The 26,183-nt window shown below is 45.1% G+C and overlaps 1 protein-coding gene across 2 annotated transcripts; it reads right to left on the minus strand.

Annotated features, from left to right (window-relative positions):
* Positions 1 to 4,561: 4,561 nt before the first annotated feature.
* ssrp1a (structure specific recognition protein 1a) lies at positions 4,562 to 26,183 on the minus strand. 2 transcript variants are annotated; one of them, XM_055927064.1, is made up of 18 exons: positions 26,077 to 26,183; positions 25,194 to 25,275; positions 23,990 to 24,175; positions 12,670 to 12,775; positions 12,241 to 12,434; positions 11,943 to 12,043; positions 11,580 to 11,709; positions 11,280 to 11,383; positions 10,985 to 11,113; positions 9,387 to 9,611; positions 9,227 to 9,299; positions 7,860 to 7,983; positions 7,558 to 7,600; positions 7,109 to 7,241; positions 6,306 to 6,473; positions 6,033 to 6,130; positions 5,652 to 5,853; positions 4,562 to 5,117 (listed from the first exon to the last, which is right to left on the minus strand). In XM_055927064.1, exons 2-18 carry the CDS (start codon positions 25,245 to 25,247, stop codon positions 5,052 to 5,054), a joined length of 2,136 nt encoding a protein of 711 aa, XP_055783039.1. In that variant the 5' UTR covers positions 25,248 to 25,275; positions 26,077 to 26,183; the 3' UTR covers positions 4,562 to 5,051. The 2 variants fall into 2 exon arrangements, with proteins under 2 accessions (XP_055783039.1, XP_055783038.1); XM_055927063.1 differs by having other exon boundaries at positions 7,860 to 7,986.

Here is a 26,183-nt window from a genome sequence, read left to right on the forward strand (position 1 = left end):
GGAAGGTGTTCTGCACACTCATTGGGTCGTCGGCCAGCCTGTCCTCCTGGTTCCACCCCCAGTCCGATGGCCAGTCGGAGCAAGCAAACCATGACCTGGAGAAGACTCTTCGCAGCCTGGTCTCGAATACGCCGACAACATCCTTCCTTGCTCTGACACGGATCTCTCGCCCTTGAGTGGTCCCTGGGTTATCAGCCCCCGCTCTTCCCTGAGCAAGAGGAAAAGGTTGGCATACCTTTGGCCCAGATGTTTGTGTGCCGCTGTCGTCATACCTGGAAGAGAACCTGGTCGGTCCTTCTCAAGACCACTTCCACGTATCAACAGCATGCGGACCGCCACGGGACCCCGGCTCCCCGGTATAGTCTGTATGGCTGTCCACCCAGGATCTGCCCCTCCGGGTGGAGTCCAGCAATCTTCCCCCCTGGTGTATTGCCCCTTTTGCCCATCTCCAAGGTCATTAGCCCCTCTGCTGTTCATCGTTTGTTGCCCCGTACCCTCCGTATACTTCCCACTTTTCATGTGTCTAGAATCAAACCTATCTCTCTCAGTCCGTCTCCTGGACCCAGGCCACATCGCTGATTTCCAACGCCGGCACCCCGGTTAACCAGGTATGCGCCCAGGTAGGACGCCAGGTGGCTCCCCTAGACGAGGGGTACTGTCACACCCTGATTTGTTTCACCTGTCTTTGTGCTTGTCTCCACCCCCCTCCAGGTGTCGCCCATCTTCCCCATTATCCCTAGTGTATTTATACCTGTGTTCTCTGTTTGTCTGTTGCCAGTTCGTTTTGTTCGTCAAGCCTACCAGCGTTTTCCCCTTGCTCCATTCTGTTTCTAGTTCCTGTTTTCTAGTTTTCCCAGTTTTGACTATTCTGTCTGCCCTGACCCTGCCTGCCGTTCTGTACGTTGTCACATCACACTGGATTATTGACCTCTGCCTGCCCTGACCCTGCCTGCCATTCTGTACCGTTTGGACTCTGATCTGGATTGCCGACCTCTGCCTGCCCTTGACCTGTCATTTTGCCTGCCCCCCTTTCTAGTAATAAACTTGTGTTACTTCAACACTGTCTGCATCTGGGTCTTCCCTAAAACGTGATAGCAGAACAGAACAACGTGTGGACAGTACTCTGCAGAACAGAAAGCACAGAATAGTAGATGCCTTTGAGAGATCAATACAAACTATATGACATATCATTATGGGTCTAATGATAATGGCTATAATAGTCACGCTTAGAGTCATCCACACAGTGTGTTAATGCAATCATTTCAAAATGTGTGTGTTTGCTACGTGTGTACATGTGTGTAGTGTCTAGAGACCGAGCTGGAAGATAGCATCTCTTCATTTCTTAAGTGGTTCCATTACGTCTGTGGCAAATTACAGTAATGCAACACAATACAGTTATATGAGCTCTGAGTGCACACACCGAGGCAATGTTGTCACGTTCCAGGAAATGACATGGTTCTCTGAAATCTATATACACTTCAGACATAAATGTTACATGAGAGACTTAATTAGAACCAGGAAGCACACATGACCGTGTGCTAATGACACAAGAGAGACAGAAAGAGAGAGAGCGAGAGAGAAAATAAGATTGACTGAGGTCTCTCTCATTACTAAGATTTTTGTGAAAGGGAAAACGACAAGTTATCATCATACATGAAATGGACTCATTATAAACAGATAAACATGCACATGCAAAAAAGTAAGTCTTAGCAAAATTATAGATTATTTTAATCAGCTGTGTAGTAATGCTGGGACAAAAACCAAAACATGCACCCAAGGGGGGGACCGAGGACTGAGTTTGGGAAACGCTAACATAAGGGATTGAGTTGCAGTGACCTGAGGAAGGGATTTTGAAACTGTATATATATATATATATATATATACAGTTGAAGTCGGAAGTTTACATACACTTAGGTTGGAGTCATTAAAACTAGTTTTTCAACCACTCCACAAAATTTCTTGTTAACAAACTACAGTTTTGGCAAGTCAGTTAGGACATCTACTTTGTGCATGACACAAGTAATTTTTCCAACAATTGTTTACAGACAGATTATTTCACTTATAATTCACTATATCACAATTCCTGTGAGTCAGAAGTTTACATACACTAAGTTTTCTGTGCCTTTAAATAGCTTGGAAAATTCCAGAAAATTATGTCATGGCTTCAGAAGTGTCTGATAGGCTAATTGACATAATTTGAGTCAATTGGAGGTGTACCTGTGGATTTCAAGGCCTACCTTCAAACTCAGTGCCTCTTTACTTGACATCATGGGAAAATCTAAAGAAATCAGCCAAGACGTCAGATTATAATTTTTTTAAACCTGCACAAGTCTGGTTTATCCTTGGGAGCAATTTCCAAATGCCCAGAGGTACCACCTTCATCTGTACAAACAATAGTACGCAAGTATAAACACCATGGGACCAAGCAGCCGTCATACAGAAAAGGACTGAAGATGCTGGAGGAAATAAAAAAGTATCTATATCCACAGTAAAACAAGTCCTATATCGACATAACCTGAAAGGCTGCTCAGCAAGGAAGAAGCCACTGCTTCAAAACCGCCATAAAAAAGCCAGACTACGGTTTACATGGGGACAAAGATCGTACTTCTTTGAGAAATGTCCTCTGGTCGGATGAAACAAAAATAGAACTGTTTGGCCATAATGACCATCATTATGTTTGGAGGAAAATGGGGGACGCTTGCAAGCCGAAGAACACCATCCCAACCGTGAAGCATGGGGGTGGCAGCATCCTGTTGTGGGGGTGCTTTGCTGCAGGTGGGACTGGTGCACTTCACAAAATAGATGGCATCACGAGGTAGGAAAATTATGTGGATATATTGAAGCAACATCTCAAGACATCAGTCAGGAAGTTAAAGCTTGGTCGCAAATGGGTCTTCCAAATGGGCAATGACCCCAAGCATACTTCCAAAGTTGTGGCAAAATGGCTTGAGCACAACAAAGTCAATGTATTGGAGTGGCCATCACAAAGACCTGACCTCAATCCTATAGAAAATTTGTGGGCAGAACTGAAAAAGCATGTGCGAGCAAGGAGGCCTACAAACCTGACTCCGTTACACCAGCTCAGTCAGGAGGACTAGGCAAAAATTCACCCAACTTATTGTGGGAAGCTTGTGGAAGGCTACCTGAAACAGTTGACCCAAGTTAAACAATTTAAAGGTAATCCAACAAATACTAATTGAGTGTATGTAAACTTCTGACCCACTGGGAATGTGAATAAATAAATAAAAGCTGAAATAAATCATTCTCTCTACTATTATTCTGACATTTCACATTCTTAAAATAAAGTGGTGATCCTAACTGACCTAAGACAAGGAATTTTTACTAGGATTAAATGTCAGGAATTGTGAAAAACTGAGTTTAAATGTATTTGGCTAAGGTGTATGTAAACTTCCGACTTCAACTGTATATAAGTAGCAGGGAAATAATTTAAGTTCCTCTCTTTGTTTTAAAGACCCAGTGCACTCAAAAACGTGATTTTCCTGTGTTTTATATATTTCCACACTATCAGTTTGGAATAATACTGTGAAATTGTGAAAATTATGATAAGCCCTTTTAGTGTAAGAGCTGTTAGAAAAGAGCACTTGAAATTTCTACCTGTTTTAGTGGGAGGGACTTTTGGCCTTCCGTGGTGACATCACCATGCGGTAAATTAGTTAAGAGACCAATAAGACCAATTTTCAGTTTCCCCTTCCCCACTCCCAGACAGTCCTAACAAAAAGATTGCTAGAGAAATTGCCCTTTGAATAGAGCATTTTTTTTTAACCATTTTAATTGAAAACAATCACAGTAAGGTACTTAACTGTAACCCAGAAATGATTTGATATTGAGATAAAAACGGCTACATTGAACATTTAAATAACTTTCTGCATCCAGGACGAGGTTCCTCATGGTTCACCTTTTGTCCCTTCCCTCCACACACTCACTACTACAACTGGTCTTGTTCTGCTATTATACAGGGAACCGTTCTTTGCCTCTCTCCTCCTCCAATTCCAAAGGGCAAAGCCATTCCCCGCCTATAATAACATAGGTTAATATTTCCAGATGTATGATTTGTTGATTGGCTAATGTGGCACATCTGAACAACATAGCATAAACCTTCATGTATGTAATATCTCTCAGTACAGCCGCTAACGTCAAACTATCTACAACAAGCTCAATGAAGAGCCAGTTAATAAAAAGCATGAAAAAGGTCTTTTTGGAAGTGTGTGTACTTCTTCTGCCTATTATCATGTGTAAGTGGGTGTGATAATGCGGTCATCATCTGCCTCCGTTTGATATTCCATCTGATGTGGTTGCTGACCTCACAACATATTATAGCCAACTGTGTGTGAGAGCTTGTGGTCTTGAGGTTCATTTCAGGGTAGAGACCAATCTCTATTGGTTTAAATCTCATTCCTCTACCTGATAGTCCTCCACTCATACAATACATGGATCCTCTCACCTGGCTCCATCCCAATCCTCCCAAACGCCCCCCCCACCCACCCACCCACCCATTACAGTTCCTGTAATTTCCTCAAGTGCCCACAAACAATCACTCACATTTTATTAAAAAAAGATTTATTTTTTCACTTTGAAAAAGACAAACTTGACATGGCAAATAAACAAAAACGCACAGAATTGCAGTTCTTAATTTCTCTAAACAGTTTAAAAACTCAAGACTGAAGACCCCTCTGCATGTCTCAGTGCTATTAAACTACAACCACCCCCATGGGGCGAATAGAATAGAACCCAGTAAAATCATGGGTAATGTAGTACATAATATGCTGTTGGATAGATCGGACTTAGTCTGTTGATAAACCCTCTATTTAGCATCAGGAAAACAAATAGCCTGTCAGCACAGCAAGAGGTATTCACTTTCAGAGAATGTGTAGGACATCATAGCGGGAGTACAAATTGTTGGTCCATTTAACGCTTAGTGTGTGTGTATGATATGCGTTTCTTCGTGCACCGGTTACTGAGTAAACTTGTCCAAATGTTCCCCATTCGTTGCTATGTCTTCAGCAGGTCCAGCGAGGCTCCTCCCCCTCTCCTCAGTCAGAGTCCTCTGCAGAGCTGGGGGGTGTGGTCATTGCTTCCTCTTCTTCCTCCTCAGACTCCTGAGACAGAGACAAAATGAGAGACACACAGAGAGAGACACACAGAGCGCAAGAGATAGACACACAGAGCTCGAGAGAGAGACACACAGCGAGAGAGACACAGCGCGAGAGAGAGGCAGAGTGAGAGAGAGACAGAGCGCAAGAGAGAGAGCGAGCAAGAGAGCTCGAGAGAGAGTGAGAGGCAGAGACACACATAGATACAGAGAGAGACAGACACAGAGAGACAGACACAGAGAGAGAGACACAGAGAGAGAGACACACAGAGAGACCCACACACAGAGAGACACACAGACAGAGAGACACACACACAGAGAGACACACACACAGAGACACACACACAGAGAGACACACACAGAGAGAGAGACCCACACACAGAGAGAGACACACACAGAGAGAGAGAGAGACACACACACAGAGACACACACACAGAGAATGCGACACAGAGAGAGAGAGACACACAGAGACAGAGAGATATTCTTCACTATGATAATCCCATCAATTCATCCTACTGTTGCCATGGTGACAGTACAGTACCTTGCCCCTGCTCTGGGGTTTGCCTTTGGCCTTCTTGGCCTTCTTGGCTTTCTTGCGTTCACCGTCAGATGAACTCTCCTCGCTGGAGATAAACTCTCGGCTCTTAAAGCTGTCGTTCCCTCCTTGCTCCTTTTCTTTCTCTCCTCCACCAGACTTCCTCTTCTTGTCCTCCTTCTTGCCTCCCGCCTTCTTCTTGCTCTCCCTGATGGAGAGAAATGGAACTCTAGGGTCAAGATGGTTGTAAGATTGAGGTTGTTATGAGTGTGTGTGTTAAGAGAGCTTCTATGTGCACCTGGTAGTGTGTGTGTGTGTGTGTGTGTGTGTGTGTGTGTGTGTGTGTATCTGATGTTCATGGCTGTGTGTGTGTTTTTGGTCTCCTACTTCTTGGCTGGTGTGGAGGAGCCTCCACCACTCTCTCTGTATTCCTTCATGGCTTTCTCATAGGTCTTTTTAGCCTCCTCTGCTTTCCCGTCCCATTCCTAGCAGAGAGAAACCTTTTGTTATCAATCTGTTTTCCTAAATAATGGTTTAAATACAGAACTACAGTTCGCTAGGGTGACAATTATTTTATTCCAAAATTCCCAAACAGAAAAATGGGAGAGAGGAGCAGAATACAGGAAACGGAGAGTAGAGAAAGCATTCCCCCTCCCTCACCTCTTTGTCCTCCTTCCCTATCTGTTTCCACATCTCTCCTGCCTTCTTGGAGATCTCTGTGATGGAGATTCCGGGGTTTTCCGACTTGATGCGCTCGCGGCTGGCGTTGAGCCACAGCATGTAGGAACTCATCGGCCTCTTGGGGGCGTTAGTGTCCTTCTGCTTCTTCTAAAAGACAGACAGAGAGCGAGAGAAACATGAGCACTCACCCACATACGTCACATGTGCATAAAATACATCAACTTTGTAAATGCCGCCATAGGTCAAAAAGGTATATTTTTTCTCTGATACAATAATAAACAAAGATATTAATCATCTATTCCCCCTTCTTTCTCTCACCTCTTTCCTCTTCTAGATTACTCCCAATCCCTCTTCTAGATTACTCCTAATCCCTCTTCTCCCTCTCCTCTTTCCTCTTCTAGATTACTCCCAATCCCTCTTCTCCCTCTTCTAGATTACTCCTAATCCCTCTTCTCCCTCTCCTCTTTCCTCTTCTAGATTACTCCCAATCCCTCTTCTCCCTCTTCTAGATTACTCCTAATCCCTCTTCTCCCTCTCCTCTTTCCTCTTCTAGATTACTCCCAATCCCTCTTCTCCCTCTTCTAGATTACTCCTAATCCCTCTTCTCCCTCTCCTCTTTCCTCTTCTAGATTACTCCCAATCCCTCTTCTCCCTCTCCTAGATGACTCCTAATCCCTCTCCTCTCTCACCTCTTTCCTCTTCTAGATTACTCCCAATCCCTCTCCTCTTCTCTCACCTCCTTCCTCTTCTAGATTACTCCTAATCCCTCTCTTCTCTCTCACCTCTCTGCGTGGTTTCCTCTCCTTCTTCTCTTTCACTACTTTGGCCTTCTTTGCAGGTTTCTTCTTCTTTCCCTCATCATCGCTGCCATCCCCTCCGCTGCCGCTGTCGCTCTCCGACGCGTTACTGTCATACCTGAGGGAGAGAGAGGGGAGCAATACTGTTAAACAGAGAGGGGGAGAGAGGAGGGAGAAAGAGGGGAGGAATACTGTTAAACAGAGAGGGAAAGAGGGGATGGAGAGAGAGGAGGGAGAAAGAGGGGAGGAATACTGTTAAACAGAGAGGGAGAGAGAGGGGAGGAATACTGTTAAACAGAAAGGGAGAGAGAGGGGAGGGAGAGAAGGGAGGAATACTGTTAAACAGAGACAGAGAGAGAGGGGAGGGAGAGAGAGAGGGGGGGGCTGAAGTAAGCAATGGGAGAATGAGTGAGGGATGACGGGTAAAAACTTACTCCTCAGCGACATCACTCTCCTCTCCAGGGTTGAAAGACTCATCTAGTAAAAAGAGAGAACATCAGTAACAGCTCTCCCCCAAACCGGCTGCTCTCTTGTACAGGGACACAACTAGTTCACAATAGCCAGACCTACGACGTATTTAAATCTCTTCATGTATGAATGAGTCCCATTGAGCTCTATTAGGGAGGCCCCGATTGGCTGCGGGAGCTGTCAATCAATGGTCTGGCCACCCTATTGGCTGCGGGAGCTGGCACATAGCGGCCTGGCCACCCTAATAGCTGCGGGAGCTGTCACTCACCGGTCTCTTCGTCTGAGTCGTTGCTGCCGTCTCCCTCCTCTCTGATCTTGCCCTCGGCTTTCATCCTCTCCAGGTAGGCATCGTGCTGATCGTCGTCTGAGTCACTGTACTCGTTGTTCTTAGCCTTTATACCATGTCGGGGGGCAGCAGAGAATCAGAGACTACACTACCCATGATGCTCCAACAAGGCCCTGTATCTCTTCCTATGGCCAGCAGGTTACTGTACAGAAGGGTCTGTGTTCCAACACTTTACAATGGCTTCCTTTCCTTACCTCCTTACCTGTAGGACTACTTCTGGGAATGGAGAGACTAAGGGAGAATCTCATTGCATTTCCTTGATTCCTCACATCCTTAAAACCCATTGGATGAGAAGGTCAAAGACCTCTGACCTCATCTAATGTGTTTTGAGGAGGCTTCGAGAGAGGACGCGAGGAATCAAGGAAACGTAATGAGATTCTCCCTAAGTTAAAAGCTAAGCTAGACAAACAGAACAGGAGGAAGTGGAAGACAGGATCCTTTGTAGTTTTTGACCATTCAGGTGACCTCAAGCTAGTAGTTTGTTGCCGTGGCGATTACCACCCAGGGCAATGGAGTAGGGCACTGATGGACAGAGTGGGCTGCTTATATTACCAGAGAGCATTCTGGGAGTAAAATCAGGACTTCCTGTATTTGGTTTAGAGGATGTGTTTCATCTTTCAGTTAACACACTGCAATGCCTTGGGCAATACATGAGTCAAGACAACGCAGGCAGCGCCCCCCACACACAAACACAGCATGTTTTACTATCCTCGTCGGTACCTAAATTAGATTTCCATTCCAAATCCTATTTTCCCTAATTGTAGCCCTAACCCCTAAGCCTAAAATAGATTTTCTGGGAAATGTCCCCACAACTGAGAATTTCCCTTGTTTTACTACCCTTGGAGAATTTGGGGGATTTCCGGTCCCAGCGAGGATAGAAGAACAAGACCACACACACTCACACACCTCTCTTTCACACACACTCTCCAAAACACATCTGTGGATAAGCATAATCAGCAATCATATACCGATTAGTAAATCATTCATGGTTCTTCACAGAAATCAACCACCATGATTAGAATTACAGCCCCCCCCCCCCCCCCCCCCCCCCGCCAACATACACAGACACAAGCCCCCCCCAACACACACACCATGCGAGCAGTAATCGCTCCAAACCAAAAATCAAGCCAACACTCCCACACCCCCGTAACCATACCAACCTTCTTCTTCAGGGGTACACAACAGACAGACAAGAAGAGAGTGACATCATCAATATTTACAAACACATCATTTATCTTGGAGAGGAGTTGAATGTATGTCCACCACAGTAAACATCTCGTAAAGGTTACCTCCTTGAACCCTCGGTTCTTGATGTGGAGTTTCTTGGCGTTTACAAAGTCAAACAGCTTCCCGTACTCTTCCCTGTGACGAGAGAGAGAAAGAGGAACCATGAATTCGACACAGAATCAACACGGTAGCGTGTGTGTGCTTCTCCGTCCCCTCTAATACCTCTCTATGCTGCTGAAGGTGAACTGGTTCCCCTGCTTGGTCTCCACCTCGAAGTCGAAGGAGCGCGTTGTGGTGGTGCCTCTGGCGAAGTTGACACTGGAGATCTCCTCGAAGCGCAGGTGCACTGGGGGCTTGTGGACGTAGATGAAGCCCCGCTCCAGCGGGTAGAGCAGGCCGGACTGGGCCTTGTAGGAACACGTTATACACTGGGCCCCAGGGGTGTTACTACAGGGGAGAGGAGGGAGACTCAGTTATTCTGAGTGTATGGTGTGTCTGTGATCTGGCGTGTATGTCGTGTCTGTGATCTGGCGTGTATGTTGTGTCTGTGATCTGGCGTGTATGTTGTGTCTGTGATCTGGCGTGTATGGTGTGTCTGTGATCTGGCGTGTATGTTGTGTCTGTGATCTGGCGTGTATGGTGTGTCTGTGATCTGGCGTGTATGGTGTGTCTGTGATCCGGCGTGTATGGTGTGTCTGTAATCCGGCGTGTATGGTGTGCCTGTGATCCGGTGTGTGTGTTGTGTCTGTGATCTGGCGTGTATGGTGTGCCTGTGATCCGGTGTGCCTGTGATCCGGCGTGTATGGTGTGCCTGTGATCCGGTGTGTCTGTGATCTGGCGTGTATGGTGTGTCTGTGATCTGGCGTGTATGTCGTGTCTGTGATCTGGCGTGTATGTCGTGTCTGTGATCTGGCGTGTATGTTGTGTCTGTGATCTGGCGTGTATGTTGTGTCTGTGATCTGGCGTGTATGTTGTGTCTGTGATCTGGCGTGTATGGTGTGTCTGTGATCTGGCGTGTATGTTGTGTCTGTGATCTGGCGTGTATGGTGTGTCTGTGATCTGGCGTGTATGGTGTGTCTGTGATCCGGCGTGTATGGTGTGTCTGTGATCCGGCGTGTATGGTGTGCCTGTGATCCGGTGTGTGTGTTGTGTCTGTGATCTGGCGTGTATGGTGTGCCTGTGATCCGGTGTGCCTGTGATCCGGCGTGTATGGTGTGCCTGTGATCCGGTGTGTCTGTGATCTGGCGTGTATGTTGTGTCTGTGATCTGGCGTGTATGGTGTGCCTGTGATCCGGCGTGTATGTTGTGCCTGTGATCCGGCGTGTGTGTTGTGTCTGTGATCCGGCGTGTGTGTTGTGTCTGTGATCCGGCGTGTCTATGATCCGGCGTGTCTGTGATCCGGCGTGTCTGTGATCCGGCGTGTCTGTGATCCGGCGTGTCTGTGATCCGGCGTGTCTGTGATCCGGCGTGTATGTGATCCGGCGTGTCTGTGATCCGGCGTGTCTGTGATCCGGCGTGTCTGTGATCCGGTGTGTGTGTTGTGTCGGTGATCCGGCGTGTCTGTGATCCGGCGTGTCTGTGATCCGGCGTGTCTGTGATCCGGCGTGTCTGTGACCCGGCGTGTCTGTGATCCGGCGTGTCTGTGATCCGGCGTGTCTGTGATCCGGCGTGTCTGTGATCCGGCGTGTCTGTGATCCGGCGTGTCTGTGATCCGGCGTGTCTGTGATCCGGCGTGTCTGTGATCCGACGTGTCTGTGATCCGGTGTGTGTTGTGAGTGAATCTGGCGTGTCGGTGATCTGGTGTGTATGTGTGCGTTTACCCCTGGAAGTTTCCGGGCACGGTGATCTTCCTGTTGACCAGAGCCTTCATCACCCTGCTGACCATCTCATAGAGAGAACCTGACATATTCTTGCTGAGCTTCCCTTCATAACGCTTTTCCACCTCCTCCCTTCGGTGAGGGAGCGGGAGGGGCAAGAGAGGGATGGTAGAGGGAGAGAGAACGGAGGAGAGGGGATCAGACATTGTATTAAGCGATTCTCGCCACCCAACAATACAAGTTCATTCTTCCTCTCCCATGTGGTGTTGAGCTGCTGTGGTTTCACTCTCCCACTTACTCGCTCATGTTGAGGGTAAGCTTCAGCTCCTCCTCCTTAGAGAAGTGCAGGATGAGGAAGTGGTAACGGGTCTGTCCCTGCTTAATGGGCGGGTCCAGACTGATCTACACACGGCAGGGGGGGTAGAAGAAGACAGAGTGATTATGAATCGGAGACGATGGCAAGGGCTTTGAAGTGAGAATGATTGCATTTACTTACTATTGTCTGCACGTTTGGTGGCCCCACACCATCTTAACACAATCTACACTCGACTGTCAACCACTCACCTCAATCAAAAAACACACACACACACACACTTACAACGAAGAACATCTGTCTCTGGTCCTTGCTTGGTAGCAGGAAGAGACGCAGCACGGTGGTGTAGGGGATCTTGTAGTCAAACGTCTTACCGTGGAGGTGAAGGAAGGCAGGGTATATGAGGATATCATACCTGACGCACAGAGGGAGAAGAACGTGGGTGAACAAGAAAGAGAGGAAGGCCTGCCTTCAAAGTTGGTGTTTGTCTAGTATGTGGTAGGTTTTCATTGGGGGGGGGGGGGTGGCTGGCTAGCGTTGAGCCAAGTGAACAATGTGGATCAATCTGATAAATGGAGAGTAATATTCAACTAAACAACGACGGATAATACTGATGAATAGTGGTTCGTGGTGCTGATGCCACAGTACCTGCCCCTGGGTGTGAGGCACTGCAGCTCCTTGAAGACACACACAGCATCTCCTGTAGCCTGGATCACATCTGCCTTAGACCGCACGTTCTGGGCAAACGCCTGACAGGGAGGATAGGGACACAGGGTTAAAACAGGAATACCGTCAACCACCGCATCAATGACGTTGGTGTGAAAATGAACTGTTTCTGTGTATAGGGACAGCTGTAGTGGTGGCGCCATCTGCTGGGGTGAAGTCAGTAAGGCACCGACGATCACGCCATTCAGCCAGCGGCAGGACAGAGTAGAGCGTGGGTTACCTCCACGGGGTCTGTCCCCTCGTCTGCGGGGCCGGGGGGGACGTAGAAACGGACCTCCATGAGAGAGACCTCAGCGTCATCGTTCTGGTGGAACTCCAGCGTCACCTCGTTCTTCCCTGTGGCGCACTGGGACACGCTGGCCAGGGGGATCTCAAACACGGAGCTGTCGTTCACGTCAAACGACAGCAATGGACCTGCGGAGAGAGGGGAAAGAGGGGGGGGTTCAAAACCACAGCTCCCATAATGCACCACAACACAGCTGGAGGAATACTACAATGAATGCTACAACAGATCAGTAAGAGAGATCCAGAGATGAAAAGGGTTGTTTTGTAAATATGCCAGCCATCCAGGAGGGAATTACAGGACAGTTAGACCCTCTGCTGGTGTTGTGTGATACGTGTTCAGTGACATTTAGAGGGTGTTGTTTACCAGAGAATTTAGCAGTGCCCCAGTTCCAGCCCTTCACGCACATGTCTTTCTCTGTCAGCTCCACCTTGTAGTTGGCCTTGAAGAACTCAGAGATCCTCTCATAATCCTGCAGAGAGAGGGAGGTAGAGGAGGGGGGGACAGAGAGAGAGGGAGTGAAGAGAGGGGGGGAGTAGAGAGAGAGGGAGAGAGACGAGGGGGGGAGTAGAGAGAGAGGGAGAGAGAGACGAGGGGAGGAGTGGAGGGAGACGACGAGGGGGGGCAGAGAGAGGGAGTGAAGAGAGGGGGGAGTAGAGAGAGGAGGGAGTAGAGAGAGAGGGAGAGAGAGACGAGGGGGGAGTGGAGGGAGACGACGAGGGGGGGGGCAGAGGGAGAGGGAGTGAAGAGAGGGGGGAGTAGAGAGGGAGAGAGACGACGAGGGGGGGCAGAGAGAGAGGGAGTGAAGAGAGGGGGGAGTAGAGAGAGAGGGAGAGTAGAGAGAGAGGGAGAGAAGAGATGGGGGAGTAGAGAGAGGGAGAGACGAGGGGGGAGTAGAGAGAGGGGGGGTAGAGAGAGAGGGAGAGAGAGATGAGGGGGGAGTGGAGGGAGACGAGGGGGGGCAGAGAGAGAGGGGGAGTGGAGGGAGACGAGGGGGGGGGTCAGAGAGGGAGAGAGACGACAAGGGTGGGGCAGAGAGAAAGCAAAATAGAAAGAGAGGAAAGATGTTCTCAGTTAAATTCTTACTGCTCACACTATTCAGGTAAAAACAAAGAAACATCCCTCTTTCCTCCCCCTTGATGAGGAGGCTAATTAATCACAGCTCAATCTGGTCGCTCTCTCCTTCTCGCAGCTTACAATCAGTCCGTTTATTTATCCTGCCGGCCCGATTAGAGCTGGAGCACCCAGACACACACCGCAATCACTTCCACATGTGTGTGAAAGGACAGTGTGTATGTGTGTGTTTTGAGAGAGGAAAAGGAGAATGTGTGGGAAATAGAGCTTATGCACCTGGGTATCAGCTTGTCTGTTAGGTCAGGGGTTTTCAAACTTTTCTTGTCCAGGGACCCCTGCCCAGGAAAACCAGCGACCCAGGGTCCCCTGCCCAGGAAAACCGGCGACCCCTGCCCAGGAAAACCGGCGACCCCTGCCCAGGAAAACCGGCGACCCCTGCCCAGGAAAACCGGCGACCCCTGCCCAGGAAAACCGGCGACCCCTGCCCAGGAAAACCGGCGACCCCTGCCCAGGAAAACCGGCGACCCCTGCCCAGGAAAACCGGCGACCCAGGGTCCCCTGCCCAGGAAAACCGGCGACCCAGGGACCCCATCATGTTAGCAAACAAATAGATGCCTTGTCATCCACATTGATTTGGTACAGTTTCATTATTTTGACCTCCCCACAGTTCATTGACATAGCCCATTAGCTAGAAAGGTGAAGGTACTGTATCTTGCCGGTGGCGCGAACATTTTGCTGTTCTCAAGCACATTTTCTGTGATTTCTGTAACACTGACTCGGTACCGGTACCCCCTGTATATTGGCTCGTTATTGTTATTTTATTGTGTTACAAAAATACAAATAAATAATAAAAAGTATTTTACTTCAGTTTATTTGGTAAATATTTTCTTAACTCTTCTTGAACTGCACTGTTGGTTAAGGGCTTGTCAGGAAGCATTTCACGGTAAAGTCCACACCTGTTCTATTCGGCCCAAGATTGATTTGATATACAGGTCAACGTTTACGATCACAGCGTTTGATGGTTGTTCTAAAAAAAAGTATCGGTCCATTTGTCTATTGAAGACAATTTACCACGGCACACACACACCTGAATGCACTCATGGCTCATTAGGCCTTTCTATGTGCACCAAAATGATTTTCGGTATAAGCTGAACTGCATGGGGAACGCCTGACACTAATATCGTCTTTTATAACATAGCTAGTCATGTTGGCAATAGAACAGACTTTCAAATGATGCCCACATGACCCAGATTGTGATTTACAAATTTTTTGGGGATTGCGTTTGTGATTGCGTAAACAACAGTAATTGTGTGAGGGCGGGGAATGCAAGGTTGTGTTCTTCAACGGCACAGCTAAAAGACCCCCCCCAAAAAACACCTTAATAATTGAGTTACTTTTGAGTTATAAAATTGTATTGAAATTTCTTAGGAACTGTGCACACTTTGGAGAGGTGTGTGACCCCTTGGAGACACGAGTTAGTCCTCTCACTCAAACCCTTGTCATGTTGTAGTCTTATGTTGCACCTACCCTACATTTTGAATGTAGCCAGAGTATTTTCAAATGTTGTTGTCAACAATTGCGGCAAAAAGTACAATACATTTAAAATTCACATAAAAATACATTTGACCTCCAGACTGGCGCAGCGGTCTAAGGCACTGCATCGCAGAGCTACCTCTGTTACTAGATCCTGGTTCGATACCAGGCTGTGTCGCAGCCGGCCGCAACCGGGAGACCCATGCGGCGATGCATAATTGGCCCAGCATCGTCCGGGTTAGGGGAGGGTTTGGCCGGCCGAGATGTCCTTGTTCCATCGCGCTGTAGCGACTCCTGTGGCGGGCCGGGCGCATGCATGCTAACACGGTCGCCAGGTGTACGGTGTTTCTTTCCCCCGATACGTTGGTGTGGCTGGCTTCCGGGTTAAGCGTGCATTGTGCCAAGAAGCAGTGCGGCTTGGCGGGGTCATGTTTCAGACGACGCGCGGCTCTCGACCTTCACCTCTCCCGAGTCTGTACAGGAGTTGCGGCGATAAGACTGTAACTACTAATTGTATATGACAAAATTGGGGAGGAAAAAAATGATTCAGTCTTGTGTCAGCTGAACTGTTCTGTCCTCCTCAGCTTTGGTCTAATAATTTTCCCATAATCTCGAAACTGTCTCTTTTCAATTGCTACCATGGTTATGAATATGTTTTTCTTCTGTAGGAAACATTTCAATTTAGCCCTATCCAATTAGGGATGATACCAGTAAAGCAATATTTTTTACATGGCAAAAATTAAAACGCGAAGCAGACCAAACTCTTTGGTCCTTTAAAACCCTGTTTTATGTCAATTATAGTGTGCTTTAGCATGGAAAATAAATAAAATGCGACTCCGGATGACAACATAATTTGATCTGTTTTCCTAAATAAGTTAAATCTGCTTGGTTTCCTTGCCAGAATACAAACGAGTATCACAACACTGGTATGGTCCCAGCCCTACTTCTCCATATAGGCCAATTCCCACGAGCGTAAAGGTTAAGTTGATGCAAACTGTTTTTCCATCCCAAAAATGTGCACTCAGATGGCCCGCCTAAGAATTTTCTACACAGAAAAAACCCTGCAATTAGCTGAAATTACTGCAATTTTCTCTATATTAAAAAGGATTGCTCGAGATTTTAGCAATGAATCCATTCATCTACTTCCCCAGAGTTGGATGAACAGGAACAGCTAGCAGGCCAACTGTTGCTGTAGACTTCCAATCATTGTGCTATCGCTAGTTAGCATCGCCACGTAAAACTCTCTAACTTCCTTCATACTGGACGCAGAGACATAAAAATTGTATCCATGATGGTAAAAAATATTTTCTACAACATTGCCAACCCTCTGCAGTACCTTGGACCCCGGTTTGAAAACCCCAGTTTGAAAACCCTTGTGTTCGGTTAGTAGAGTGTGAAAGCCCACCGTGCGTGTGTGTGTGTGTGTTGGACAGAGAGAATATACGCCAGACTGTGTATGCGTGTCCATCTGTGTGTGTATAGAACATCAGATCAGTGTGTTGACAGCATCGGTGCGTGTGTTTGTAAAGATGTATGAAGACATTGTGTTTGTGTGTGACAGCCCGTATATACAGATCTAAGTTTACATTATATAGTATATACTGGATATAAATCTGTCCGTGTGTGTAATGAGTGACCGGTAACTATGTAAAGATGTACATATCAATGTGTGTGTGTGTGTGTTCCTGCTGTCCTCATCAGCTCCAATGTGTAGAGCACCATCTTTCATTACTCCTTTGGCAGAGTGCTGATGCTTACATGACACAGGCATAATAATCACTCATCCCAGCCTCTACACACACACACCAATTTCCTCCCGCCCCCAAAAAACACGGTCCCAATCCTCCCTCCACCTCTCCCCGTCCCCTATCTGTTCCATTCCAACACCCCTCTTCCTCTCCCCCTAACTAATATGATGCTCTGTAACACAGATGTCGCTATGTGATCTTGACACCAGGGTCCTATGCATTAGTGGACACCAAGAGTTTTGCAACAGGAAACAAAAAGCAAGTGTTTTCTATTGGACAGGATTGTCCCCCCCAGTGCGTCGGCCCTCTTTGTTTAGGTTTCGTAAATTGTGCCTAGTGAATAGACCCAGTTATGGCTAACAGAGTGGAGTCCAGATCAGTGCAAAGCAAACTCAGGGTAAGTGCAGTGCTGTTTACACTAGGTACCAAATTAGTAAACAGGACTTGTGATACGTCATCAGTGCAACTCACCAGTCGCAATTCAAATACATGATCATTACTTGTTCAGCACAGACATTCAACACATTGTCTATACAGTACCAGTCAAAAGTTTGGACACACCTACTCATTCAAGGGTTTTTCTTTATTTGGAATATTTTCTACTTTGTAGAATAATAGTGAAGACACCAAAACTATGAAATAACACATACGGAATCATGTAACAGTCTAAAACAAATCAAAATATATTTTAATTTTACATTAGCAAACTCTTGGCATTCTCTCAACCAGCTTACTGAGGAATGCTTTTCCAACAGTCTTGAAGGAGTTCCTACATATGCGGAGCACTTGTTGGCTGATTTTCCATCACTCTGCGGTCCAACTCATCCCAAACCATCTCAATTGGGTTGCGATCGGGTGATTGTGAAGGCCAGGTCAACTGATGCAGCACTCCATCACTCGTTTGAAGTTCTTGAAATTTTCCGCATTGACTGACCTTAAAGTAATGACATGTCTTAAAGTAATGATAGACTGTTGTTTCCCTTTGCTTATTTGAGCTGTTCTGGCCTAATATGGACTTGGTCTTTTATCAAATAGGCTATCTTCTGTATACCACCCCTTGTCACAACACAACTGATTTGCTCAAACACATTAAGGAAAGAAATTCCACAAATTAACTTTTAACAAGGCACACCTGTTAATTTAAATGCATTCCAGGTTACTACCTCATGAAGATGGTTGAAAGAATACCAAGCATGTGCAAAGCTGTCAAGGGAAAGGGTGGCTACTTCGAAGAATCTCAAATATAAAATGTATTTTGATTTGTTTAACACGTTTTGGGTTACTACACGATTCCATGTGTTATTTCATAGTGTTGAGGTCTTCACTATTATTCTACAATGTAGAAAATATATATATTTTATTTTGAAAAACGCTTGAATAAGTAGGTGTGTCCAAACTTTTGACTGGTACTGTACATGAGAAGTAGGCTGAGGTGGTGTCGAACCAGTGAGGATATTAGGGCTGTCCCCGACTAAAAAAAATCTTGGTCGACCTTGTTCTTTCGACCAAGTGATTGGTCTAAATTTTTAAACATTAATTTCTTCATATATGAATCGATTGTTTTAATCAAATCAACTATATGCACTGAGCTTGTCTGATGCTTTAAGCGCACTGTTTGATTAAATAATTCAAAGACACAAATAACTGGAGGGAGTCCGACCGCAATTGATTTGATTGTGCCGCCTTGCTCAGACTTGTTGAGCCGTGTTTTTAAAAAAGGACAGCGAGTGAATGTGTCACCCGAAATCCCTCATTTGTTTAGGAAAAAAACATTCCCTATTCCCTCAACCCTAGGGCCTGACCTATAGCACGTCATAAATAAATTGATTATAACAAACTCTGAACACCATAACACATGACAGCAAAATGGATGCAGACGACATTAAAAATACATTTGAAACGGGGAAATACTTACTGGTTGCGCAGGAGGTAAAGGGGAAGTCAGATGTGAGGAATACATTTGACTAGTTACGGAAAATACTGGAGATCAAGAAAAAGAAGGTATGGAACAAGCGCTGCGTGCACATTAGGCCTGTGTGTGCGCCAAACAGGTGCTGTTAGATTACAATATAATTTCAGACCGTTTGGAACAATGTAAACACAAAATAAATTACAGGCGTACCAGTTGTAACGTTTGTTTTTCTTTTCGTAAAGCCTTTTTTACAGCAAAAACTAAAAACAGTCACATTCCTTCGTGAATGCAATTTCTGAAACGGAATGGTTTAGGCCAATTTATTATTTACGCTAATTATTCAATGGTCACGTTATTTTAAAACTAAAATGCTTGATTACATTTCACATCATGAATGACCCATACGCTGTGTGATGACATGAACAAATAAATGATTGATTGTTACAACAGCCTATAAGTATTGAAATATAGGCCTAAGTAAGTTACAATATTAAGACTAAACAGGTTGCACTCTTAGGCCGACAGCTCAATGGTGGTTATACAAGGCTGCTATATTATACCTACTAATAATAATGAAAGTACTTATTATAATGATAGTAATAACAAAAAGGAGATCAAAGAAAAAGGAGGGTTATTATTAGAAGCATAACTTGTCAGATAATTTGTCAGATAATTTGTAACAGATTAAACAATACTAAATCAATAAAATAATACCAGTGAGGCTGGTCTAACGCAAAGAAAAGTGTAAAGCCTTTATTACAGCAGAGCAAAGATTAAAAACAGCCCAATTTATGAAATTGTTGCGTGAGGCTTGCCGTTCACGGAATCAGTAAGCTATTAACCAAACGCTAAACAGGCAACAGAAGCAGGATCGGTTTAATCTCTGTAGGTACATTGCATTCCGTGGGAATTAACAGGAATATATGCAAATTAATATTAATACCATTTAAAATGTAGATGTTTTTTGCATTGGATATAATGACCATATCATATGGAGACAGAAACATCAACCTTTTACCTTATCATAAACAGACATAATTGCAAATGATTAAATCCTTCCAATAGAAAAAAAACCAGATTTAGTTCCGAATTTAACTTTAATTAAATGAGTTGACACTTCACAAGGGATGATTTCACTGAACAACAAAAGGGAATATTGAATGATCCATCACATCTCCCAAAAACATTTTCAACATACATCTGTAAAATGATAGTGTAGAACCTAAAGCTTTGGTTGTCTTCCTCTCAGGCTTCCAAGTCTTCCTCTCAGGCTTCCAAGTCTTCCTCTCAGGCTTCCAAGTCTTCCTCTCAGGCTTCCAAGTCTTCCTCTCAGGCTTCCAAGTCTTCTCCCTGAACCGCCTCAATGTCCACCACTTGAACATCAGACTGAGGCCTCATCCTCACTGTCACTTTCCAACCTTGTTGAGGATGACTTGTTGTCAGGCTCAAAACGCCTCAAATTTGCCCGGATGGCAACCAATTATTCAACCCTTGTACTGGTCAGCCTGTTGTGTGCTTTGTTGTAAGTGTTCCCAAACAAGGACCAGTTGCGCTCTGAGGCGGCTGATGTTGGTGGGATTTGGAGGATGGAGGCAACAGGGGAAAGAGCCTCAGATCCACAAAGTCCCTTCCCCCAGGTGGCTGATGAGATATGTTGGCACGACTACCATATTGCATCTCCATCTCAAAGCCCTTGCTTGGAAGTGTACTTCGCCAGACTGCCAAGAACCTTGCACTCATCCAGGCCAAGGTGGCAAGACAGTAGTGATGACACCATAGGCCTTGTTGATCTCTGCACCAGACAGGATGCTCTTGCCAGCATACTTGGGGTCCAACATGTACGCTGCAGCGTGTATAGGCTTCAGGCAGAAGTCTCCACGCTTTTGGATGCATTTCAGAACTGCAGTTTCCTCTGCTCGGAGCAACAGTGAAGTGGGCAGGGCAGTACAGATTTCTTCTCTTACATCTGCAAGCAGAGTCTGAACATCAGACAGGAAGGCATTGTCTCCCTCAATCCGTGCAATGGCTACTGCTTCAGGTTTCAGGAGTTTCAGGCTGCTTACCACTCTCTCCCAAAATGTATCATCCAGGAGGATCCCCTTGATGGGGCTGTACATATCAGCAGACTGTGATATGGCCATTTCTTGGAGAGACTCCTTCCCCTCCAGGAGACTGTCAAACATGATGACAACACCACCCCAACGGGTGTTGCTAAGAAGCTTCAATGTGGTGCTCTTATTCTTCTCACTTTGCTTGGTGAGTTAGATTGCTGCTACCTAACTGCTACCTTGCTGCTACCTGCTACCTTCCTTGGCTCTCATGAAGAGTGTATCCATTGTTTTCAGTGCCATGATGTCCTTGAGGAGCATATTCAATGCATGAGCAGCACAGCCAATGGATGTGATGTGAGGGTAGGACTCCTCCACTTTAGACCAAGCAGCCTTCATGTTCACAGCATTGTCTGTCACCAGTGCAAATACCTTCTGTGGTCCAAGGTCATTGATGACTGCCTTCAGCTCATCTGCAATGTAGAGACCGGTGTGTCTGTTGTCCCTTGTGTCTGTGCTCTTGTAGAATACTGGTTGAGGGGTGGCGATGTAATTAATTATTCCTTGCCCACGAACATTCGACCATTCATCAGAGATGATTGCAATACAGTCTGCTTTCTTTATGATTTGCTTGACCTTCACTTGAACTCTGTTGAACTCTGCATCCAGCAAATTCGTAGATAAAGCATGTCTGGTTGGAGGGGTTTATGCTGGGCGAAGAACATTCAGAAATCTCTTCCAATACACATTGCCTGTGAGCATCAGAGCTGAACCAGTTGCATACACAGCTCGAGCAAGACATTCATCATTTATCTGACAACGTTCCTCCATTGAGTCACAAAAACTTCTGATTCCAGGAGGACCATGAGCTGTTGCTATCGATAAGGTGTCTGATTCATCATTTTCACCTCAAATAGAAGTAGAGGGACTTTTGTCAGAGGTTGCTTATTGTGAGCGCTGAGGGAACTTTATGCACTTGGCCAGATGATTCTGCATCTTCGTTGCATTCTTCACATGATTTGACACAGCTTTTCCTTCTACATTAGCTGCAGTGAAATGTCTCCACACGTCAGCTAGTGCCTGTGGCATTGTCCTGTAAAGATGATAATTCTTTAGTTAAAAAAAATGACAAATACAATTCCATGTACAGATAAATAGTTAAGCAATTAGATTAAACAACTCCTTTGTAACATAAATGTTCTAAAATGAAACATGTATGGGAACAGGTGGATTAACACTCCTCAGTTAGCAGGCTCAAGCAAGCAAAAACTAACTAGCAGAAATTGTTAACAAGTTAGAAATTATTTAAACACACTTTGCTGTAGGCTACTATATACTAGTTAACAAAAAATAATGTCCTATAAAATATATTCACCACACCCAGTATTGTAATCAAAACTTACCAGAAAGTATGTAGTCCATGGCTTGGACAGTGTAGTAGTGTGGCCTCAATAGCATCTTATTAGTGTGCAAGATCTTGAGAATCAGCTGTACATGTGATGGAAGAGTGCACTGTGTATGCAGAGGGTTGCAATTCCATGGAATTGGGGAAAGTTTAACCAAAATATGCCACAAGACCAAAAATTGCCTTATGTGTACCCCACAAAAAAGGTTCACTGTTAAAAGCTAACTTTTTTGATGAATTTAAATCAAAATTCCAGGGCTTAACTTCCCATGGAACATTTCTGGAAAACGTTTCAGACCCTTTGCAACCCTAGTCGGGATCGAGGGAAAGATGAACGAAGCAAAGTACAGAGAGATCCTTGATGAAAACCTGCTCCAGTGTGCTCAGGACCTCAGACTGGGGTGAAGGTTCACCTTCCATCAAGACAACAACTCTAAGCACACAGCCAAGACAACGCAGGAGTGGCTTCGGGACAAGTCTCTGAATGTCCTAGAGTAGCCCAGCCAGAGCCTGGACTTGAACCTGATCTAACATCTCTGGAGAGACCTAAAAATAGCTGTGCAGTGACACTCCCCATCCAACCTGACAGAGCTTGAAAGGATCTGCAGAGAAAAATGGGAGAAACACCCCAAATACAGGTGTGCCAAGCTTGTAGCGTCATACCCAAGAAGACTCGAGGCTATAATCGCTGCCAAAGGTGCTTCAATGAAGTACTGAGGGTCTGAATACTTATGTAAAATGTGATATTTCATTTCCCCCCCGTTTTCATAAATTTGCAGAAATGTATAAACACCTAATTTTTGCTTTGTCATTATGGGGTATTGTGTGTAGATGTGAGGGGGGGGCCGGGGAAACGATTTAATCCATTTTAGAATAAGGCTGTAATGTAACAAAATTTGGAAAAAGTCAAGGGGTCTGAATACTTTTCGAATGCATTGATATATATATATATATATGGATGATTTATAAAGCCAGGCACATAACAGTTAGGCTATTGATTATAGACCTAATTCAGTTGGTTTCCCCTCTCCTCACTTTGCTAAGACAATTAAGGCAAGTGCTGTTTTCTCTTCTCCTAACTCAGCTGCTGCCTCCGCCGCATTGTTCTCAACACCAATATGCCGGTTAACATTGCTATTAGGCACATAGCAACATGGTCTAGGAAAAGGTGTCAATTCAACAGCGCATTGATGGGTTTCAGAAACGCGGTCCACTAACCAACAGGGGAAAAACAGCATTTGTTATAAAATAATATACTTTTTATTTGTGTTACACCATTATTCGTACATAATTTAACCATATACAATTTCAGTATCACGTCTCAATGATGGACTGTGCCATCAACACGGCCTCCACAATGGATCAGTCCACTCAGACAGGCGGCAATCAGACTGGTGTATTGTACACAAAGATATATACCCCTAAAAAAAAAAATAAAAAAAAAAAGATATATTTTTTTTATGTTGCTACTGCTCGACTAAAGAAATCTCGGTCGAACAACAGCCTATCGACCAGTCGACAACAATGGGGTCAACCCTAGAGGATAAACACATCAAAGTGACTGACTCGCTGGCTGCTCAACTAACCAATGTTTGAATTCCTCACCAGTGACAGTGACACCGTTGTCTAAACCCTCAGTCAGAAGATCCCATCTTCAAAAATAGAATCATTACCCTCAGGAGACTAGCTTTGCTTCTCTCTCTCTCTGTAGCAGCTAACCTCAGGAGATCTGTAGCAGCACTGGTAAGGCTAGATTATACACACATGCACTCACATTCACACACGCAGAGACGCACAGATCCACTCTTGCACAATATACAGTCACGTGTGAACAGATCAACGGACTTATCTAAAAGCTCACCCGACACCTACCCACACAGAACTCACAAATTAACACAAAACCACAGCCGTCGCTCACACAACCATTTACAAACAAATTCCCTCACTCGTTCACACACTGCCTCACCGTGTCTCTGAAGCCGTCGTATTTGTAGACATGGCCGTTGCTGGTTGCCAGTTTGATGCCGTGTCCCAGACACACACGCCTCCATGTGGCCACAGACAGCTCTGCTGCCGGGATGTTGTCCACCTTCCCGGTCTTACTGCTCTTATACACCACATTCTGCTTACTGAACCGCAGACGACCGTCGTTCTGCAGAGAGACCACACACACATAAATGCACTTAGGTTACTGCGATTGACAAACTTGCTAGTAGCTAGATGCTGAGTTTTGGTTGGTGCCAGTGCCAGATTGTGGCAATTTATTTGTATATCCATTACAATACTCAATTTTCCTTGGCTAAAAAGAAAACACGAAGCAAAGACTTCACTCTATGGTCCTTTAAAACCTACTTTTGTCAAATATAATGTGCTATTGCTTGCAAATAAACAAATGTGACAACATAAAAGTTGTTGCTAACATTAGGACTGTTTTCCTCAAGGAATTAAGTCCTCTTCATACTGGTATAGTGCCAACCCTAATATCCATGTCTACTTATATCCTGGTCCTGGAGATCCACAGGGTGTGCAGGAATTTGTTCCACATTGATCCCAAGCAGGCCTAACACACCTGATTCAACTAATCAGGGCCCGGTTTTCCAAAAGCATCTTAAGGCTAAGTTCGTCATTAGAACTTTTGTAGGAGCATCATTAAAATCTTTGAGCTGTTTCCCAAAACCTCCATTACTAAAGTTGCAATTGAAAACGCTTGTTATTTACCGACTGCCTCAGACCACTATTAAAACAGCTAAGTGCATCGTTAAATGCTTTTTTTGTAGACAGAATATCTCAGCTAAACATAGAATCCAGATGTTTATCTGTCTCTGTGACCACCAGTAACTTCAGAACGAAGTAGACTACAAATAGAAAGTTGCCAATGTCTTTGCAATTGCTACAAACAAGCAAAGGATAAACAGATGCTTCAAATTAAAACCAAGATCACTGGATTAAAAGATAAATACAATACAGTAGGCTACATACATAGGCCTAAATATTTAAATCATATTGAAATCAATTTAACGTTCAGATACTCTAGTTCTATTTTGCTGGCTAGCATACTGTCTGTCATTTTTGCATCAATGCATATTTAATGTGTAACATGTGCACAATGTGCCAAATGAGTGACTTATTGCAATATTATTGTGAAAGCATTTGAATAGCTAGTTACTGACCCAGGACCCCTTGGATTCATGGTAGATCTCGTTGAACTCCAGCGTGTCTCCCATCTCTGCCTCTGCAAGAAGTGATGCTCAGCTGAGGACACAGAGGAAGATCACGACGCCAGGACAGCGGAGTCAATCACCACCTTCCGGAGACACCTGAAACCCCACCTCTTCAAGGAATACCTAGGATAAAGCAATCCTTCTGCCCCCCCCCCCCTTAAAAGATCTTGATGCACTATTGTAAAGTGGCTGTTCCACTGGATGTCATAAGGTGAATGCACCAATTTGTAAGTCGCTCTGGATAAGAGCGTCTGCTAAATGACTTAAATGTAAATGTAAATGTATGTCAAACAGTTATCCAGCTAGCAATGTTAATTCAGAGGAGCTCAAGTTGTAATATATCTAGCTATTTTGCTAATTCATCTGAGAGTCAACAGGTGACACAGACTGTTGTTGCCATTTCATTTAATATCTAACTAGCTAGTTAGCTAGCTTTGCAAAATCAAAACATGTAGTTAGGCTAAATAGCTAGCCAATAACAACATACGATAGCTAGCGTGACAACTCAATGCGGTTACAAAGGCTTAGTAGTCAATGAACAACAATGAGCAAGCTGCTTTATTTGTGGCTAGAACATGCAGATACTAACTAGCTATCTATCGTAGAACGTTAGATGGCTGGATATGTAACGAGATGGCTAGTAAATGGATGCCAGTCGAGTGTGGCTAGCATGCTAGCTGGCTAGTGATGATGTTGAGTTGCTTCGATAACTATTTGATTCAATAGTAGCTAGGGCAATTTTACTTGTCTAATAGATCTGGTTTTATACACATATATTTGCAATCCAATATTTATCTCCCTAAATAAAAATAACAAAAACTTGATGTCTTACTGTAAATGTGATGAGGAGACCTCGCCGTTTCCCGCGTGAAGCGTCAAGGCTAGAGCTGACGTCACCGGAAATAAATCCATGCTACTTTTGCATTTACTTCCGTTTCG

This window comes from Salvelinus fontinalis, chromosome 6 (assembly GCF_029448725.1).
Source record: "Salvelinus fontinalis isolate EN_2023a chromosome 6, ASM2944872v1, whole genome shotgun sequence".
Classification (NCBI taxonomy): domain Eukaryota; kingdom Metazoa; phylum Chordata; class Actinopteri; order Salmoniformes; family Salmonidae; genus Salvelinus; species Salvelinus fontinalis.